Genomic DNA, 21,622 nt, shown 5'->3' on the forward strand with positions numbered 1-21,622 from the left:
AACGCCCTCGTTGCGGTTGGGCCGCCCTGCCTACCCGGGTGGACTCACCCGGACGCCTTTCGGGCCGGGCGCTTGGCGTGACACCAGATCAAGGACTGAGTTTGGCTCTGATACCAACTGTAACGGGTGGACGCTTGCTCATTTATCCAAAAGCTCGAACTGTTACCTAAAATTACATACCCACTCATTTATACCCAATCTCTTTCCAATCCCAATGACCCTTGTTGCACCTAGCTACTTCATCCGTCTCTCCTCTCTGCTCTACCTTATCGCTCTGCTCCATCTCGATCGCCCACCTGCAAGACTCCCCTCTGAAAAATATTTGGCCTTTTGATTTCATAACCATCTCTCTCTGGAGTTCCAACCCTTATTACGTTTCTTTGCCGCCACTGCGCTTATATGTGAGTTAAGGTAACCCTGTGACTCTGTCTTCTATTGTCTGTGATTTCATTTTCTTGATTTTCGTTTTCTGGGTTAAGAGATTTCTGTCTGTACTTGGATTCAGATTACTTTATTGATTTATTTATTTTCAATTAATTTTTCTGATTTTAGTTTACAAATGGGTCTAAACTTCACCTAAAAATCAATTGGTTAGGTTTTCCCCTTTCTGTTTGGTCTATCTTCTATCTTATGTGTACCATTTTTTTTTTGGTAAATGAAAGCAAAAGGATCTTCTCTCGCTGAATTTGAAAGAAAAAAAAGTTCATGTCATATACGTGATTAATTGCATTTGCATTTTTAGCACTAAGGTTTTAGTGTGTGTAAAATATGAATGAAGCATCAATATTCTCTATTTCTTTTTCTTGATTTAAAGCAACTTTGTGGAAGGTTTAAGGTTTTGGCCCAACCTTCCAGTGGGTACTTCAATAGTTTTACTGTTCTTGTCATAACTCTGTCTCAATCTCTACTGCTCGATCTCCATTTCTCAGCTGAAGCCCTTAATTGATGTTTGCTAACCCGCTCTTTGTCGATCTCTCACTACTCTATCTCGATCTCTCACAGCTTGATCTCCATCTCAGCTGCAAGACTCCTCTACCCTGTCTCGATTTCTCACTGTTCGATCTCCATTTCTCAGCTGAAGCCCTTGATTGACGTTTTAATTTTGGGCCTTCAAAAATGGGCCGTGACTTTGCGTGTGTTTGTGTTTTTGGAGCTAAAATATCAAAGTAAAAACGTGAATAACCCTGTTTTATATAGTTCATATTGATGTCTTTTATCTTATCGCCCATGTAAGGATGGCTGAGTGAAAATTGTAGTTCTCTCATGGGCAGTTGTTTTTCGCATGAGCTATCGCTACTCCAAACTCCAGGCTTCTCAGACTAACAATTACAATTATCATGCTCTGTTTATTGTTCCTTTAATAAAAAGTATGAATTATAGTTTTGATTGCATAGTGATGTATTATGTCTGAAAACTTAATAAAAAAATGCACATTGTAAGAGAATAATCTTTTGCAGTATTTTGAAACTGTTTTATGTTTTAAGAGTTCCTGGAAATTTCTAGGTTTTAAGAGAATTTTACCAATAAGCTCTATGCTACTTTGAAATTCTGTAATACAATGTCTCCATGTCTAAGTAAATTATGTGTCCAAGAATCAATTAGTAAAGTGAGTTATTTAACTTTAATCTACTTCATTGATGTTTTTGTTTTACTGGTAGTTTAGGCTGAAGACGATTATTTTAGGTTTTTGGCATATTATTATTATTATTTTTTAATTTTAGCAAAATAATTACTTATAAAAAATAGCAAAAATTTTAAATTTAATTATATTTTTTTAAATGCAGAAACTGTACTTAAGAACCAAAACAAGATGTGAATGTTGGATAAACAAGTGTTTTGGTTTCCATTAAGAATAAGAAGTGCAAATACCATGCCTGAAGTAACATGTTTTGACACGCTTGTGACATGCAATTTTTTGGAAGAGGGAAATTTTAAAATATACTTCAAACTTTTCGGAGTACTTTACTCCAAGAGTCAATTGAGATATGATTCTCCATAGCATGTGTTTTCCATGCCACTTTCACTTAAAAATTCTGCTGGCTTTCTTCTTCTTTGTTCCTCTTTTGCAATGATGTTAGACCATGATAAAATGGTAGGATGATTGGCTGATGCTAGATTATTTGATTGGTTATGATAAATTTTCAAGTTCCTAAGCAAAAAAGAGGGAGTTTTTAAAAATAGTTGCTGGCAAGTTCTGATGACCTAATGTTTTAGAGTCATCTTATTACATTGATTTTCAACCCAGACAATATCCATTTAAAGGACCATCTAGTTGTGGGTCTGCAACACTTCTATTGTATTACATAACAGTTTCAAGTGTTCAAGAACATGCATATATTTGGGTGTCAGTGACAATGTTTTGTTCCCTAAGTTTTTTTTGTATGGTATTTCCTGGAGAGAGTGCTGCTTATGCCACTTGATTGTATTCTGTGATGGTTACGATTTTGGCATGTACATTCTTTATTTTTGTATGTGGATTTAATAATGATCTTGAATTCTAGTTTTGAGGTGTTTAAACAATCTTGTAATTCAAGAAGTGGAGTGGAAAGCTTCATCTTTTTTAATGCGATCAAGATGCCTGATTTATCCTATTAAAATTACCACAATTTTTTATTTCGGAAATAATAAATTAATTGAGTGCTAAGTGGTAAAGTTGATACTCTATACTTGGATTTATGCTGTGCAGACTGTGCTGTTGATATTGAATTTAAGCCGAGACATTTTGTGAGGCTGAGGGTCCTAGTTAGTCCTTGTTGCTTTTGTGGGAATACAATGGTACTTATAAAAAGAAGGATATTTAATTTAAGTTGATGAGGTCTTCATTCGTTGCTGATGTTGAGTCCTTATAATTTAAAGCTATGAAACCCAGGTTCATTATGTAGTGTTGTGTGCCTAATCTTTCAAACGTCCAGGCTTTAATGATTTTTTATTTTAAATTTTTTTCTGCGATCTTAGGAAAAAAAGGTTTAGTCTCGATCTCTGTTTAGTGTTATGTTTGCTATTAGATATTGCTTGTGGCCTGTGAGTTGTACTTTATTTGTTTTCATACACACTCATGCACCACCCATTTAAAAGTTGAAAGTATAATAACATTAAAAGAAGAAAAGTTTTTGGATGCTATATTAAGACGACTATGCTATTATTATTAGTTTTCTCTGCATCTTTCAGCGATCCTACCCATGGTACTTTTGTTACTGAATTTTTTTTTTGTTCATATATTGTCTCAGCTTTTGACACCAAAAGCAAGGCCAGGCTGGGTGTTGTCTTGATCAAAATTATTCTGCTCAGCATTTGGTTGAGGGCCTTTATAGATCAGGTGATGAATAATGATGCTACTTTAAAAAGCTGTGATAAATAGATTTTTGTTGCTTATCATATTTTCTATACAAGTGCTCAACAGCCTCAAACCATCCTATATATTGACGAAATCCATAAAGGTACCGTACTTCATATTACACATGTCATCCAAATTGACATAAATGGTGTCATTCCTGAAATGCCTGTTGGTTGTGCAAGCAGAAGCATAAAATATCATAATTGTATATTACTCTTGTAGTAGATCATATGTGGTAATATAAACTGATAAAATATTTACATGAATTTGGACTGTGTTTGGATTTGTAAATTCTAGGAGTTCGTTATCGAGTAAGAGAGCCTTATAAATCCATTAAATATATCAACATGAATTGCATGAAACTAAGAACAGTATTGTCTCTATTTATTTGTTTTAATTTAATGCATCACAAGTGATGGCAAATATTACTCGGCCAAACCTTCCTTCAACAAGTCTTTGAATGAAATAGAAAAGCAACTACTTGGCTCTTGATGATGACCTGAAAAATAAGACTGATCGTATAGATTTCTTCCCTAGGCCCTGCTATTTAGATTAATTCTTTTATGTATACCATCCTCCTTTATTCCTTGCTCATGGTCTCTTGTTTTTTTCATTTTACTGTTGTAAATCTTAGTAGCTTTCAGTTCTTCTTGTAAATGTGGTCAGCACTTGCTGGATAATCATTTTTTAATATGAAAATACTTTAATTTCTTTTTATTGGTTTTTCCTGGACCGCTTTTTTTAACAATTTGATTGCATTCTCTTAACTGAATTTTAACTTTTTTTGGAGGCTTTTTCAGGAAGGATAAATAATAAGCTGACAATGAAACGAACGGTTAGTGAAGTGGAAAAAGTGAGTGAATAAAATACCGAAACTTCAACTTCAAAATCATCCCAACCACCGCCGAAGAAGAGACGGGGCCTAACACGATGCAAGAATGTCATAGACGCGACAACCTTATTACCTTTAAGGAATATATATATATAGATCATCTTATATAGTTTTCATAATTAGACTATATTCAATATGAAGGAGAAAAAAGGATTTCTATCTTTATTTTTGTACTAAACATCTACAATTGTTAATTTTTGTTTAGGGTTAATAAGTTTGGACAGCCGATCGGTCCTGGAAGTGGTACATATACTAATTATTTGGGAACACTTGCCCGGAAGGGTAAATTAGTTCTTTGTACTACAAAACTTGGTGGGAGATGCCTAAATGGCTGAAGGAGGATATGTGGAATATTGTAAAGGTAAAACCCTTCAATAACATTAAAATAATTTTTATGGAAAAAGTGGACTAACATGCAGCAATTATCACATTTTCAGGGAAAATATGATGTGGGAATCATGTCAAAACAATGGACATTATCCTCTATCGGAAAAAAATGGAGGGGGTACAAGTGTGAATTAAAAAATGAATACTACTTGGTTAGGGATACAGAAGAAGAAAGATTGGTAAACCTACCACCTGATGTTTGAAAAGGAGCATTGGGAATTTTTGGTTACGCATTGGGGTACGCCTATGACGAAGGTAATCCTCCATCTATCATAATGTTTTTTGAAGTCAATGAGTTGAATTTATAGTTTACCTGCTTTCAGTCATTATTTTAGGTGGAATGTTTTTTATTCAAAGAACGTTTACTTTTTCTCACTTTTGTAGGTGGTCAGCAAAAAAAATAAAGAACGTCGTGGGAATCAGACAATGATGCATACTACAGGGACAAAAAGCTTTGCACATGTTTCTGCCGAGGCTAGTTGAAGTTTTTATGGAAAATATAAATTATTTCAATTCTTATGGCGTTGAATGATTATAAATGTTAGTGGTAAATAATATATATCACAATGTCTATGTTTCTTTTATAGATTGAGGAAGACGAAGGTATTCAGCTTTCTCGTGCAGATTTATTCATCCCTACACATGTAAATAAGGATGGCAAAGCTACTGATGCTGCTGCTTCGGAGTTGATTGTAAGTTTTCACGCTTCTATTTTGCAAAAAGGGGGTCACGTGCCTTGAAGTGACCAATTTTTAAATCATTGGCCTGTGTGGAGTCAATTTACTTTCTTGTATTTGTTGAAAAGCATGGGAGTATGGGATCATTGTATGTGGAGGCTTCTAGTTGATTGATTTGTGTTGTGGAGGAGAAGTATTTGCTATTTGTTGTTTATGTTAATTTCTTGCTCATATATTGTAATGATCCGGATTTTCACGGATATTTTTTTTTTTTTTTTTTCTGTTGTCTTTCCTTTCTGAGTTCAGTTCCTCTTCGCTTAGTGTCGTCTCGAGTGCTCTAAAGTGATTTGCCGAGACTCTTTTATGTGGATTGACAACTTTCTTTGAGGACCGAGTCATTTCCACATTTTTCGTTTTTTCGACACTATTCACTTTTCGTTATTTTCTCTATTTCGTCCTTTTCCCTATTATGTCTTTTCCCTGTTTGACACTTTGTTGGCATAACCACACTTCCTGTGTTCGAAGTTGGTTTTTGAATTCATGTTTCTCCATCTTGAGTGGTTTCCACAAAATACATATCTTTACTTTTGCAAGAAAGTACTCTGGTTGCTCCTGGTGTCCATAGGGCATGGATGTAAAGTTCTTTGAAATTATTTTCTTTTCTTGGGGTGTTTTTTGTAAATATCTTTTCAAGATATTTTATTTCAGGGGTTTTTAAGAAAATATTTTTGGAAGATATTTTCATTCTGGGCCATTAGTGCAATTTTCACTTTTTGGAGGGGCCATTGTGCAATTAATGAAAGTTATTGCTAAATGCCTTGTTTTGAGTCTGGATCCTCATACAGGATTCATTTTCACTTTCCATCGTGTCGTGTACTCCTAGAAATTCCTTTTGGTCATTGTTTTTCAGTTTCAGGGTTTTTGGCCCCGGTTAGCGCCAAACTTGCTTGGGGCATAACTTTCTACTCGGGATTCAGTTTTTGACGCTGTTTCTTCCGTAATTCATATTTTCTCATTTTGAATCTTTTTAGTTCATAGAGTTTTGTCATTTGAGCGCGTCTGCTCACTTTTTCAGACTCGGCGGGGCCCGTTCGGGGCACTTTTTGAGATTTCTATAAAAGGGGGGTGAAATATTTTATTTTTTCATCTTCCCCACTCTCTTGCACGACCTGAAGCTTCCATGGCAGCCCAAGGGAGGCTGCCACCTTCTCTCTCCTCTTTTGAGCATCATTCTTTCGACAGAACATAGAAGGGCCTTTGCGTTTAGTGTTCGTGTTGACTACGCGCTTCTTTCACCCTTATTAGAACCCATTTCTGACCATTCTTTGAGTTTGGGTTTGAAGTCAAGTTGTGATTTTGATGGGGCTTCCTTGGGGGTTATGTGCACGGTGTAGTCCCCGACAAAACCTAGAAGTTTCGTCAGATTCGGAGCGGTTTCCGTTTGGTGGCTTTTGAGATTTTCATCTCAAATTGAGGTAGGGGATGTTCTAGGCTTTTGTGTGTGTTGTATTGAGTGTTTAGTATGATTATACAACTTAATTGCATGCCTTGTATCGATTCTAAAAAATTAGTATTAATTATTTCTTTGTATGAAATTTAATTCACAAGGATGTGTTTAACTTAGAATGGAATTGTGGCATGTTAGAAAATCATGTTTTAATATGTTTGTTAACATATATTAAATTGGGATTAATTGAATAAGAATTGCATATTTTATTTAAGATTTATCTTCTGTGAAAGGTTAAATCCCATGGCCGTACCTAGCATAAAATTGACTTGTGATATGCTTTTAAATTATTTCTTGGCATGTTGTTTAACGTACTTTAATTTGAGAGCATTTGGATAAGTATGAAAATTTAGAGATTTTAATTAAAATGATTAATTAAAATCTAATTAAGAGTTCTATTGACCTAATTAAGTGTTTAACTTGATATTTGTGATAATTATGACTTATGTTCTAGCATATGTTAATTTGGAACCATTTGATATTGTTTTAGAAGTTAGGGATTTGATTATTATGATTTAATTAAATTCTACTCTATTGTTCTTATGGCCTAATTAAGTTTTGATGTGATGTATGTAATGACCATGCTATATTGTTTATCATGTATTAATTGGAGGCCATTTGATTGAGATTTAAAACTTAGGGAATTTAATTAGTTTATTGATTAAATTTCGTTTCTATTGTATTATTGATTAGCTCATGTATTTGATATTGATAGTATGTTTAAAGCATGACTTTTGACTTATAATGGATTTATGAGTTATGTTTCAATATTGGATTATATTATTATAGTGCGTAACGAATCGCACTCTGAAGATTCGACATGTGATGTTATTATAACGTGTAACGAATCGCGCTCTGAAGATTCGACATTGTCATGTTATAGTTGTTGTTGATTTAGAGCATGTGTTGTGTGATTTCAGCCTACTTGTGCATGAAGGTAGTTTCGTGTACTATTCAATACGTATATAAGTTGTAAACTTATCTATTTATTTTGGAACCACTTGGGACATTGCATGATGGCTAGGGTTTGGCTCTAGTACGGGGACAACAGTCCTCTAAGTCAAAAGTTCGCGCATTGGGTAGGCTGCTTGGGGGTTAGTAGCTCCAAATTAGCCCAGAAAAGTTCGCGCGTTGGGTAGGCTACCTAGGGGTTAGTAGTTCCAAATTAACCCTGTATCGGTCTCATCCGACTGATGTCCAAGTCTTCCACTATTTTTTTCGCATTCAATTCCAAATTATCAATCATGTTTATATTGTGACTGTGGTTTTGGCTATTGGCGATTTCATGTTGTTAAGTACATCCATACTAAATTGCTATATTTAGTTGATTTAGCATTTAGATTTCAAGTTGATAACTTTGAGAATCTATATCTAGTTGCATTGTGTATGCATATTTCTATCTGGTTGCTTTGTGTAAGCATGTTTCTAACTAGTTACTTTGTGTAAGCTTATTATATCTTGTTGCTATGTGTAGCATGCTCTTGTGTTGTTGAAATTGCATAAAGGACGTGTTTTATGCTAAAAATGATCTTAGGTAATTAGGATGCTCCCCGAGTCTCACCTTTGACATAGACGTTAGGTGGAATGAACCACAATGATTAAATCATGTACACTTGTAAAATGTAGGTCAATGTATGCTTATTTCCTGCGAGTAGCTTTATGTTACTCTCCCCTACGATACTGGGGTATATTTCAGGTACAGGATACAAGATTGGAGATTGCAATTACATGGGTGATTTGCTGAGTTGAGCTTCTTCAGAAGCATTCTTGTTCACATGCAAGTGTTAGCATGTTCATGATTTGTCTATGAAATGTAATTTTTCTAACTTGGAGGTTTGACATGTCAAATGTTGTAAATGTATTGTAATGAGGCCATAGGTCATTGTAGTGCATCTATTTTATCATATTACATACACTTGCATGCTTACTTTGGCAAACAATACCTTCCTTGATGAAACAAAAACTCTAAGTAGCATTTTTAGGGAGTTTTACCCTATTCTGTTCCAGGGGTATTTCGGTTATTTCACAATGCATTTTTTTTTTATTTTTTATTTTTCCTCGTGAGTCACGTAAAAAACTCAATTTTGAGTGGGGTTTCTTATTTGTGTTTTTTCAGAAAACATCAACTTGGCCCTCAAAAATTAATATTTTTCCGAAAAATTCTTACTGTCAGATTTTGCAAATTTTTAGTACAAATGTAGTAACTATTCATCGACTTTTTTTTTTGAAAATCGCCACGACCGATTCGAAACTTCTGGAGGTCTTGTGGGTGCATTTTAAGATTGCATTTTCAATTTAGGCAATTTAAAAACCTCCCGAAACCCTATTTTCAAAACTTGGGCAATAGCTTGGATTAGTTTTTTTCCTCTTGACTTGATTTTCTTGGGGCATTCTGAGCATTTTACAATGCATTTTTTTTTGTTTCCGTCCGTGATCGGGGTAGGAAACTTGATATTAGGGGAGGTTTCTTCTTTGAGTTTTTCCAATAAAGTCCGTTTAGATGCCCGTTTTTACTCTCAGTTGCAGCAGTGGTGGGTTGTCCTCGTCGGGCCGCCACGATATCATTTTTGTTTTTGACCTTTCTCCCTCGTCCGGATTCTAAATTGAGTAAACTTTTTTTTTGAACTTGACTAATTTATCATTGTCTTTCCAGCGGTGTGCTCGATAGCACCTGAATCCACTTTTTGCAAAATGACCATTTTACTCCTAGGTTCTTTTTGTCCGTTTTTGAAATGACACTTCTGCATTTGTTTCCTTTGGGTTCCGTGACCTCATTAAGGGTCACATTGGTGTCTTAGAGATGCATTGTATCTCTAAAGACCGTTTCACCTTTCGCTTCTGCATTTCGGATCCATTATCGGGTCATCTTTTGGTCATCGCTGATGCACCGGGTTTACAAAACTTGGGCCGTCACAAGTGGTATCAGAGCTCCTAGGCTTGAATACCTTGGACGACGGGTTTTGGGTGCATATCATGCTTGTGTTGCCATGCTCTATTTGTTTATATACTTTATGATAACATGTTTTGGTTTGATAACATATTTATGTGCCTAGGTGATATATATAGTATATCGTTTGGTTAAAGTATGATTTTATTCTAGTATAAGAAGTATGACATATGATGTATGCTAGGTTAGATTTGTGTATGCATATTGTTTTGCGTATTTGATAGGATTTGGGATTAGTCACGGATGTTTGACTCGAGGTTGGGTTGCTTGGTGAGTTTGCACTTAGTGCAATATTTGGTGTGTTTTGGTTTTGTTTAGGCACTCTTCTTAGATGTTGTTAGCAATTGTCAGTTTGGTTTCATGGTAGTTTAGGTCGTCGTTGACCTAGCGTTGGCTTTGGATAGGTGGATGGTCACCTTTTGTTTAGGCTCTCGTGGGGTGAGCCATTATGCGTAACCGTAGTGCTGGATTTGTTGGTTTTGGGCCATGATGAAGTTGTGGACCTCTTAGGATCCTTGGTTGTTTAGGAAGATTCCTCTAAGATTGCAATTTTCGTGGGCGGATACGTTTGTGGGCGGGTGCATGGCACTGTCATGCTACCGTGCTGGCTAGCTGCAAGCGCAGTTTGGATGGAATCAGTGTTGATTTTGTTTTGATAGGCGTTGTCCTTTAATCAGTGATGATGATGGTTGTTTTGGGGATCAGTCGTGGTGATTGATTTAGTTGTTATTGGTATGGCTGTAGTTGCCATTTTCCTTGAGGAGTTCTTGCGTGATGACGCTTTTGGGATCAAGTCGATTGATTGATGTTTCGGGTAGTGAGAGCACTGCACTGTTAGTGTCACCTTTAGATTCGGAGTTAGATTGTTAGAGTTTTACCATTGTGGTAAGGTCTCACGTCTGTTTGGAGTCAGATTATAGCCAGGACTTGTTTTCCTTTTACCTAGACATTTTAGGACACGATGTCCATAGGGTTCATTGTTGCATCATCTTATCTTCTACAGTTTCGTTTACTACCATGTTAGTAGTATGATTTATGTTATTGCGATGCATGAGTAGGTGGAGGTCTATCCACATTTGTTTTCTTGTTGTATGACATTAGCATACTTTATTTACATGTTTAGAGATGATATGTTGTTACTATGCTTTAATAATATGCTTTTGCGTTACGTGGAGACATGCTGCATGTCCCTTTGATTTTATCTATGTGAGTAGATTTGCTTACTTGGTAGTTGCATTCCTTGTCATATGCATGACTTTCATGTTTAGTTTTCCCTTTTGTTTCCTCCGGTCGCACTTAGTGTGTATGTGGGTTTTATAATGGTTCCAATGTGAGATTCCTTGTAGAGGAGTTTTCACATTTGTTTTGTTTTGAGCTGTTCGCTTCCCTAAGGTGGGAAGAACGTTCCATTTTCGTGTTCGTTGTGTTTACACTCGTGGGGGGATAGGGTTCCTCCTATTTTTCTTGGTTGTCTCTTCTCTTCGTCGCCTCGTGCACAGTTTTAGGGTTGGTTGGTCCTCTTTGGTGAGGGTTTGGTGGATTTTGGTCGATTTACTTCCAAGTAGGGGGTGAAGTCTTTAACCTTGTTGTCTTTTGTTTCAGAAGTGGAGTCGTGGTGTTGTCCTTCTTAGGACTGGTGGTTTTCTTTCTTTCGTGTCTTCCCTTAGGGAGTTTTTACCGTGTTTATTGACGGAGTTATGGTGCTCAGGGTGGGTTGATTTGTGTGAGATCATTTTACGAGGACTTGTGTCCATATTATTGAGGATTTTTTTTTTATTTGTGAGGTGAGCTCGATGCTCTTTTGAGAATGTCTTTTAGAGACTTTCGATTTTGGAGACCTGGATGTGGTTGACCCTTAGGAGAGGTTTTGAAGGATCGCAGCTGGATTTGGCTTGTTTATGAAGTTTTCTCGTCCTAGTTATGGTTAGGCATCGTTTTGAGGAATTGTAATTCCAGTGATCGGGTATGGAATGAAATTGAGGAATTTTAATTTAGCCTGGTATTGCCAAGCACGGTTTTGAGAGACTCTGTTTTTATGACCACGGTTGTCAGAATTTTGATGTGTATGCCACGTGGTGGACTTGTTTTTCGAGAACTTAGTTATCCATGATAAGGATGTGGATCTGATGGTTAATTTAGTTGTAGTTTTGTAGTTCATCTGTTTCAGGGAGATATGTGAGACTTTCGATGAAATGTCTTGTATTGAGGTTTGTTTTGATTCATGGTGGGGTTAATTTATCTGTTAGGTTTTGGATTCCTGATTAATGTTGTTAGTAGAGGTATTTTGAGACATTGGAGATGTTGGTTTTGTTGTATCTAGGATTTAAGGCCTTAAGTATAGCGGTACCTATAGCATTGTTGTCAAAGCTTTGGGATTGGCCAGGATGGTCCGGCCGGACATCTTTGGACCATATCTCAACTCTGGTACAAAATGTTGGTCCCCGTAATGCTTTTGGTAATAATCATTTTTGACATTGATGTCATTTGTATTGAGAAGTTTCTTAGGTAGACCTAGTGGGGGGCAGGTTATGAATTAGTGCCTTATACTGCCAGGCTATCGTACAAAGTTGTGTGTTGTGGGCGGGTACTAGTTGTCGTCGATGCTACCTTACTGACAAGTAAGTGTGGGCGGGCATTAGGCACTGTCATTGCTACCACACATTTGAGTACGTCGTGGGCGGGTTCTGTTTGTTATTCGTACTGCCGCATCGTCTTGTTCGGTACTCTGATATGATACGTGGTTATCTTGGAGATCTTTTGGTGGTCGTTTTTGGATTGGTATGATGGTTCATCTAGAGGGATGTTTACGGTTGTTGTCTTCCGTTCCTTTGTCTCACCTTGGGTTCTGTGTGTGAGTTCCGACTTGTTGGGTGGCCATTTAGTCACTTTTGTTTTGAGAGGTTGTCCTGTCATTAGCACGTGGGTGCGAATGACACTGGTTAGTACGTTGTTTTTCAGCTTTGGGATTGTTTTTGTATCGCGTTGTGTGGGATACTCGGAGATGTATTCCGTAGTTTTCCTAGTTTCGCCTTTTTGTTTTGGTTGGGGCTGGATTTCGGGGACGAAATCCCTTTAAGGTGGGAAGGTTGTAATGACTTGGATTTTCACAGATATATATATATTTTTTTCTGTTGTCTTTCCTTTCTGAGGTTAGTTCCTCTTCGCTTAGTGCCGTCTTGAGTGCTCTGGAGTGATTTCTGAGATTCTTTTCTGTGGATTGACAACTTCCTTTGAGGACCGAGTCGTTTCCACATTTTTCGTTTTTTCGACACTATTCACTTTTCGTCCTTTTCCCTATTTTGTTTTTTCCCCGTTTGACACTTTGTTGGCATAATCACACTTCTTGAGTTCGAAGTTGGTTTTTAACTTCATGTATCTCCATCTTGAGTGGTTTTCACGAAATACGTATCTTTACTTTTGCAAGAAAGTACTCTGCTTGCTCCCGGTGTCCATAGGGGCATGGATGCAAAGTTCTTTGAAATTATTTTCTTTTCTTGGGGTGTTTTTCGTAAATATCTTTTGAGGATATTTTATTTCAAGGATTTTTAAGAAAATATTTTTGGAAGATATTTTCATTCTGAGCCATTAGTGCAGTTTTCACTTTTTGGAGGGGCCATTGTGCAATTAATGAAAGTTATTGCTAAATGCCTTATTTTGAGCCTGGATCCTCGTACGGGATTCATTTTCACTTTTCGTCGAGTCGTGTACTCCTAGAAATTCCTTCTGGTCATTATTTTCCAGTTTCAGGATTTCTGGCTCCGGTTAGTGCCAAACTTGTTTGGGGTATAACTTTCTGCTCGGGGCTCGATTTTTGACACCGTTTCTTCCGTTGTTTATATTTTCTCATTTTGAATCTTTTTCGTTCACAGAGTTTTGTCATTTGTGCGCGTCTGCTCAAATTTCACTTTTTTAGACCCGGCGGGGCATGTTCGGGGCACTTTTTGAGATTTATATAAAAGTGGGGTGAAATATTTTATTTTTTCATCTTCTCCACTCTCTTTCACGACCTGAAGCTTCCATGGCAGCCCAAGGGAGGCTGCCACCTTCTCTCTTCTCTTTTGAGCTTCATTCCTTCGTCAGAACATAGAAGGGCCTTTGCGTTTAGTGTTCGTGTTGATTACGCGCTTCTTTCACCCTTATTAGACTCATTTATGATCATTCTTTGAGTTTGGGTTTGAAGTCAAGTTGTGATTTTGATGGGGTTTCCTTGGGGGTTATGTGCACGGTGTAGTCCCCGACAAAACCTAGAAGTTTCGTCGGATTCGGAGCGGTTTCCATTCGGTGGCTTTTGAGATTTTCATCTCAAATTGAGGTAGGGGATGTTCTAGGCTTTTGTGTGTGTTGTATTGAGTGTTTAGCATGATTATACAATTTAATTGCATGCCTTATATCGATTCTAGAAAATTAGTATTAATTATTTATTTGCATGAAATTTAATTCACAAGGATGTGTATAACTTAGAATGGAATTGTGGCATGCTAGAAAATCATGTTTTAATATGTTTGTTAACATATATTAAATTGGGATTAATTGAATAAGAATTGCATATTTTATTTAAGATTTATCTTTTGTGAAAGATTCAATCCCATGGCCGTACTTAGCATAAAATTGACTTGTGATTTGCTTTTAAATTATGTCTTGGCATGTTGTTTAACATACTTTAATTTGAGAGCATTTGGACAAGTATGAAAATCTAGAGATTTTAATTAAAATGATTAATTAAAATCTAATTAAGGGTTTCATTGGCCTAATTAAGTGTTTAACTTGGTATTTATGATAACTATGACTTATGTTCTAACATATGTTAATTTGGAACCATTTGATATTGTTTTAGAAATTAGAGATTTGATTATCATGATTTAATTAAATTTCACTTTATTGGTCTTATAGCCTAATCGAGTTTTGATGTGATGTATGTAATGACCATGTTATATTGTTTATCATGTATTAATTGGAGGCCGTTTTATTGAGATTTTAAATCTAGGGAATTTAATTAGTTTATTGATTAAATTTTGTTTCTATTGTATTATTGATTAACTCATTTGTTTGATATTGATACTATGTTTAAAGCATGACTTTTGACTTATAATGGATTTATGAGTTATGTTTCAATATTGGATTATATTGTTATAGCGCGTAACGAATCGCGCTCTGAAGATTCGACATGTGATGTTATTATGGCGCGTAACGAATCGCGCTCTGAAGATTCGACATTGTCATCCTATAGTAGTTGTGGATTTAGAGCATGTGTTGTGTGGTTTCAGCCTACTTGTGCATGAAGGTAGTTTCGTGTACTATTCAATACGTATATAAGTTGGAAATTTATCTATTTATTTTGGAACCACTTGGGACATTGCATGATGGTTAGGGTTTGGCTTTAATACGGGGGCAAGAGTCCTCTAAGTCAAAAGTTCGCGCGTTGAGTAGGCTGCCTGGGGGTTAGTAGCTCCAAATTAGCCCAGAAAGGTTCGCGCGTTGGGTAGGCTACCTGGGGGTTTGTAGCTCCAAATTAGCCCTGTATCGGTCTCATCCGACTGATGTCCAAGTCTTCCACTATTTGTTTTCGTATTCAATTCCAAGTTATCAATCATGTTTATATTGTGACTGTGGTTTTGGCTATTGGCGATTTGATGTTGTTAAGTACATCTATACTAAATTGTTATATTTAGTTGACTTAGCATTTAGATTTCAAGTTGATAACTTTGAGAATCTCTATCTAGTTGTTTTGTGTAAGTATGTTTCTATCTGGTTGCTTTGTGTAAGTATTTTTCTAACTAGTTGCTTTGTGTAAGCATGTTATATCTTGTTGCTATGTATAGCATGCTCTTGTGTTGTTGAAATTGCATAAAGGATGTGTTTTATGCTAAAAATGATCTTAGGTAGCTAGGATGTTCCTTGAGTCTCACCTTTGACATAGACGTTAGGTGGAATGAATCACAATGATTAAATCATGTACACTTGTAAAATGTAGGTCGATGCATGCTCATTTCTTATGAGTAGCTTTATGTTACTCTCCCCTACGATACTGGGGCATATTTCAGGTTCAGGATACAGGATTGGAGATTGCAATTGCTTGGGTGATTTGCTGAGTTGAGCTTTTTTAGAAGCATACTTGTTCACATGCAAGTGTTAGCATGTTCATGATTTGTCTATGAAATGTAATTTTTCTAATTTGGAGGTTTGACATGTCAAATGTTGTAAATGTATTGTAATGAGGCCATAGGCCATTGTAGTCTATCTATTTTATCATATTACATACACTTGCATGCCCACTTTGGCAAACAATACATTCCTTGATGAAACAAAAACTCTAAGTAGCATTTTTAGGGAGTTTTACTCTATTCTGTTCCAGTGGCATTTCGGGTATTTCACAATGCGTTTTTTCGTTTTTCTTCACGATTCACATAGAAAATTCAATTTTGAAGGGGGTTTCTTTTTTGTGTTTTTCCAGAAAACATTATGGCCCTCAAAAATTAATATTTTTCCGAAAAATTCTTGTTGCTAGGTTTTGCAAATTTTTAGTACAAATGTAGTTGGCAATATTCATCGACTTTTTTTTGTGAAAATCGTCACGACCGATCTGAAACTTTTGGAAGTCTTGTGGGTGTATTTTAAGATTGCATTTTCAATTTAGACAATTTAAAAACCTCTCGAAGCCCTATTTCCAAAACTTGGGCAGTAGTTCGGATTAGTTTTTTTCCTCTTGACCTGATTTTCTTGGGGGCATTTTGGGCATTTTACAATGTATTTTTTTTGTTTCTGTCCGCGGTCGGGGTGGGAAACTTGATTTTAGGGGGGGTTTATTCTTTGAGTTTTTCCAAAAAAGTCTGTTTAGATGCCCGTTTTTACTCTCAGTTGTAGTAGTGGTGGGTTGTCTTCGTCGGGCCGTCACGACATCATTTTTATTTTTGACCTTTCTCCCCTGTTCGGACTCCAAATTGAGTAATTTTTTTTGAACTTAACTAATTTGTCATTGTCTTTCTAGCGGTGTGCTTGTTAGCACCTGAATCCACTTTCTACAAAATGACCATTTTGCCTCTAGGTTCTTTTTATCCGTTTTTGAAACGACACTTCTGCATTTGTTTCCTTTGGGTTCCGTGACCTCATTGAGGGTCACATTGGTGTCTTAGAGATGCATTGTATTTCTAGAGACCACCATTTCTCTTTTCGTTTCCACATTTCGGATCCATTATTGGGTCATCTTTTGGTCATCACTGACACACCGGGTTTACAAAACTTGGGACGTCACATATATTGTGGCAATGGTCTTTTGAATGTAGACAACTTCAAATATTATATACAAGCTATGTAAAGGCCATTAAACACTTGTTCATGATCTATAAAGTGCCCTATGGTGGTCCAAATGGACCAAATGCCGATGTAGGATAAGGAAGAAACATTAACAAAACATTATAATGACACTCTTTTTGGAGTGAAGTCGATGAACTGCCTCCACCAAGTGCCCACCGATTTTCCCCCAAACCCATTTCCACCCTGTTCATCTTCCTTTGAAACTCAAATCTGCAATGAGTAATCAACAAGAGAGAGACTTACAAATGGAAGCATGTAAAAGCTAGAGCTAAGGGCGGATTTAGGATTTCTCAATGGGGTGGGCTAAATCAAAATATATCAATCAAAATTAACTTTTGTTTAATTCAATTTTAGTTAATTAACAATGTTTCTTTAGACAATTGATTGATTAAGGACTATCTCTACTTTTGACCAATTAACTATTTTTGCTTGTCAAAGTTCTTGTGATTTTTTTTTTTCCCAGTTCTGAAAAGATTTCCATCTTCAAAAAGCTTGGCATGTTGATAAAAATTGTTTCAGATTCAATCTCTGTAGATTTCTAATCCAATTCAGATTTTTTTTTTTTTTTTTTTATTCATGCCCAGATTCAAATTTTCTTGTAGACATATATAATGGACAACAAAAAAAAAAAAAAAAAAAAAATAATAATAATAATAAAACAGGAATAGAAGTTACGGAAATTATTATTATTTTTTTTTTTGCTGAAATGAAAAGTAGATTGCGGTGATTATCTCAAAATGCAATGAAAATTTTGTTACTTTATATTGTAAAAAAAAAAAAAAAAAATTATATAAAAAAGATCATAAAAAATTTCACCAAATATGATTTAGTTTGCAAAAGAAGAATTACAGAGCCTGATTAGTTGATTTAGAAAAAAAATTTAAAACAAAACCCATGCATACAAGTTAGCAGTTGCTTTTCCTCTGACTCCCTCTCTCCAAGGGCAAGGGTTGATGTTTGTGAAGCTACATTCATCTTTTCTCTATTTACTTCATTTAAATACTTTTGTTTTTGTCATGAAAGCTTAGGTATGTATATATATATATATATATTATACATATACATGTATATTTAAGCATTACATGTTCATATCTTCGTGGGATTTTAGCTCTTTTGTGCTTTATTTAGAATCTAAGGTTTTAAAAAATACTTCCCAACCTGTGTTCAAACTTATAGAGCATACCATGATATGCTATAAATGGTACAACCAGAACAATATCATTGCAACAATAGAGCAACATAACTGAAAAATTAGCAGCTGAATTTTTAAAATATAGAAAATAAAATAAAGCGGTAGAGTTAAGACTTTAGCTAGAACTGAATGTTCAGATTATTCTACTACATGCTCAAATAATTGACGCTTATGTAGTCTCTCAATAAAATACCTATTTCTAGTCAAAAAATTTGAGCATATAGTGGATTAGTTTTGGCTTTACATTGAAAATTTTGTTGAGACAACTGACTAAGAAATACAGTCATTTTTCGGATCACTGAACAATTTGTCAGCAGTTACCCAACTTGACAATTCTTTAGAAACATCACTGCATTGTATCTTTGTTTTCTGCATAATCCAAAACTGAATGCCTCATTTTTCTTTTTCTTAATAGGATATAGAAACAAGATCTGTGATTTGTTTAAACATAGATAAGAACATTTGTAATTATATAATTTATAAGGAGAAAAGGAAATAAAAAATAAAAAAACAGATTTGGTGATATTAGAGGAGCCTTAATGGTAGAGTTCAAATTACTCAAGTGTGGATTTGAGTTTAAGAAGCAATTTTGTTCAAATTATGACAAATGCTATGTCTGTACTCAATCTAATTGAAAGCAGCCTTTAAAACAAGTCCAAGATTGAGTAATTAACAAAAGTTAGGTAGAATGTGGATAATAAAAACTTTTTAAAAGCTAAATTTACATGTAATGGAAAAGCTAAAAATACAGTACACTACTCTAATATTGCTGCAGCTTTATAAATATGGTATCCCAATTTCCTAACACAACCTTCTTTTAAAGGAAGCCATTTTATCAACTGATTTTCACCGGAAAAGATGAATATTCAAGTAATTGAGGATTAAAAATGTCACCTAATAAAACTCCAACCCCCACCCAAAAAAAAAGGAAAAAAACAAAAAAACAAGTCTCTTAGGGGTTGTTACACGGATCCTATCTCAGCATATTTTGAAGCTTTAGAGATTGTATGAAAGTTCAAAGGGATGTCACAACTATATTTTCACATTGTGTGATGCACTGTTGTTTCAGAACACTTTGCTTTCGTCATTACCAATTTGTTATCTAATTACTTTTCTGTTCAGCTGTTTCTACATTCCTGTTCTATCATTTCATTAGATTTGTCTGGATGTTTCATAGCAGTATGTCATGGTAGTTCAAACTTTTTTTTTTTTTTTGGCAGGAAAACATAAGAGAACTTCAAAAAAGTTATTCTGACTCGCGTATTGGCAGTTCTAATGATTTGTTCTCCATTGTGAGGGGAGAAGAGAGAACTGCTCATGTGCGGATGGTTGGCTTCGAGCCTACACCAAGTGATGTTTGGGGGCCCTCTCTTAGTAAAGTTGAACTGATTAATAATGTCAAAAAATCTCAGGAGGAGGCACGTGCTGCACATGTAGAGTTGTAGGAGACGATTTCAAAAATGCAAGCCGACTATGACAATAAGTTGAAAAATTTACGAGCCAACTACGACGACAAGTTAGAAAATTTACAACAACAGGTGGCTATGCTAATGCAGATGCAACAACAAAATTGTAGTGGAAAGGTATATTTATTATTAATTTTACTCTTTACTAAATATATGTTTACTTATGCCAAGATTTCATATATTTTGTTTTGTTATTTTGAAGGGTTCTGATTCTTTAAATGCTTCTCCTAGAGTGTCCCCAAATTCATTTTCTAGTCGTGATGCCAATTCAATTAAGGTTATAAACTTTTAATTTCTCTTATATATATGTTAAATTTTCATTTATTATGATGTGCGATTAATGAATTTATAAAAAATGTAGGGTAATTCAAATCAAATGGGCAAGAAGACTTGTTGAAGTTGAAGCTAAAGTTGAAGATGGGGTCGTGGCTGTGCTTTCTGAATTTCCTTCTCCTTGGATGGGTCCTTTTTGAAAAACTTGTATTACATTTGTCAAAAATTCTTAATTCTTTTTGTGTGACATTTAGTAGCTTTATCTAGACAATTTGGATGGTATTTTCATAATGGCAGGTTAACTTGTGGTTGTATTAGTATACATTTTGGCTTTTTGGTTGACATTTACCAACTTTATCAATTAGTAGCCAATTTCGATGGTATTTTTCATATTGGCAGCAGGTTAACTTGTGGTTGTATTATGTAAAAACAATTTGATGATATTTTTATATTGATTTGTGTTATAGATGACATTTAGTAGCTGTTAAAAAAAAAAAAAAAAAAAAAAATGACCGCTTTACCAGCGTTTGTTCAAAAAGTGTTGGCATAGGGGAAATAAAATAATAAAACAAAAATTAAAATGACCCCTGTACCAGCACTTTTTGAAAAAGCGCTGGCACAGGGAAAAGAAAAATAATAAAAAAAAAATTAAAATGACCCCAGTACCAGCGCTTCTTCAAAAAGCGTTGGCATAGGAAAAAAAAATAATTAAAAAAAAAATGAAAATGACCATAGTACCAGCGCTTTTTGAAGAAGCGCCGGCATAAGGGGAAAAAAAATAATTAAAAAAAAAAATTAAAATGACCCCTGTACCAGCGCTTTTTTAGAATACGCTGGTAAACACCCTATGCCAGCGCTTCTTCAAAAGCGCTAGTACAAGGTATTTACCAGTGCTTTTGAAGAAGCGCTGGCATAAGGTGTTTACCAGCGCTTTTGAAAAAGCGCTGGTAAAGCCCTACCGACACAGGCTTTACCAGCGTTTTTTCAAAAGTGCTGCGCTTTTTAAGACTTTTACCAACGCTTTTTAGCACTGGTAAAAGCCAGATCTGTTGTAGTGACTTGTTGGCATTATGGGGGAACCACTTAGAGACTTAAGATGATGACACATGGAGGGTGGAGATTCACCCACTTGTTGGCCTAGGATAGGTGTAGTTGTTGGCTTTGATAGTTAACAAGTGTTGGCTGAGGATTAAGCCTAAGAAGGAGTCATGGATTAGTGACAAGTGTAGGCTTCATTTTTGGTCTTGCACTATGTGTGTGTGAAGACCATGGTGTAGGATCACCTTGTGAGTGGAGGAATGTTAAATCCTCTACTCACCTCACTTTAGTGCATCTAGCTCACCACTTTGCTCTCAAACCCTAACCTACCCTCCATTGAAGGAAAAGCTTGACACAAAGCTTTTAACTTCATTTTGGCCTCCTTCCATTCACCTTAGACCTTTAAGCTTAGAATACTTTTACTTCATCTCACTCTCCTCTACAAGACCCTAGTTTGGTTTTCCATTAAAGGTTGGTTGCTTTAGTTTATAGAGATTCAATTCTCTATTGAGGTAGGGGGTGTTCTAAGTTATGTTTTTCATGTTGTATATGCTTTATAACTTAGTACAAATGGAATATATATCTTTAATCTAAATTT

General features: G+C 35.5%; 1 protein-coding gene across 4 annotated transcripts; it reads left to right on the top strand.

Moving 5' to 3' along the window:
* Positions 1–222: 222 nt before the first annotated feature.
* Positions 223–20,459, top strand: LOC132311319 (uncharacterized). 4 transcript variants are annotated; one of them, XM_059809196.1, is made up of 8 exons: positions 223–411; positions 3,228–3,316; positions 4,135–4,587; positions 4,664–4,868; positions 4,998–5,087; positions 5,201–5,305; positions 19,468–19,830; positions 20,075–20,459. In XM_059809196.1, the coding sequence occupies exons 4-7, from the start codon at positions 4,809–4,811 to the stop codon at positions 19,690–19,692; spliced, it is 480 nt and encodes a 159-aa protein (XP_059665179.1). In that variant the 5' UTR covers positions 223–411; positions 3,228–3,316; positions 4,135–4,587; positions 4,664–4,808; the 3' UTR covers positions 19,693–19,830; positions 20,075–20,459. The 4 variants fall into 4 exon arrangements, 3 of the variants coding, with proteins under 3 accessions (XP_059665179.1, XP_059665180.1, XP_059665181.1); XM_059809197.1 differs by lacking the exons at positions 19,468–19,830; positions 20,075–20,459 and adding an exon at positions 15,716–16,004; XM_059809198.1 differs by lacking the exons at positions 19,468–19,830; positions 20,075–20,459 and adding an exon at positions 15,786–16,004.
* The last annotated feature ends 1,163 nt before the right edge of the window (positions 20,460–21,622 follow it).

Source organism: Cornus florida, unplaced genomic scaffold (assembly GCF_030987335.1).
Source record: "Cornus florida cultivar Cherokee Brave unplaced genomic scaffold, ASM3098733v1 CherokeeBrave_3.0.0_Hap2_Chr06, whole genome shotgun sequence".
NCBI lineage: Eukaryota > Viridiplantae > Streptophyta > Magnoliopsida > Cornales > Cornaceae > Cornus > Cornus florida.

Excerpts from the sequence above, each read along its gene's own strand:
- LOC132311319 (XM_059809196.1), top strand. The coding sequence starts at position 4,809 with ATGTTTGAAAAGGAGCATTGGGAATTTTTGGTTACGCATTGGGGTACG. Across the intron at positions 4,869-4,997 it reads GGGGTACGCCTATGACGAAG|GTGGTCAGCAAAAAAAATAA; the intron begins GTAATCCTCCAT and ends TCACTTTTGTAG. Across the intron at positions 5,088-5,200 it reads TTGCACATGTTTCTGCCGAG|ATTGAGGAAGACGAAGGTAT; the intron begins GCTAGTTGAAGT and ends TTTCTTTTATAG.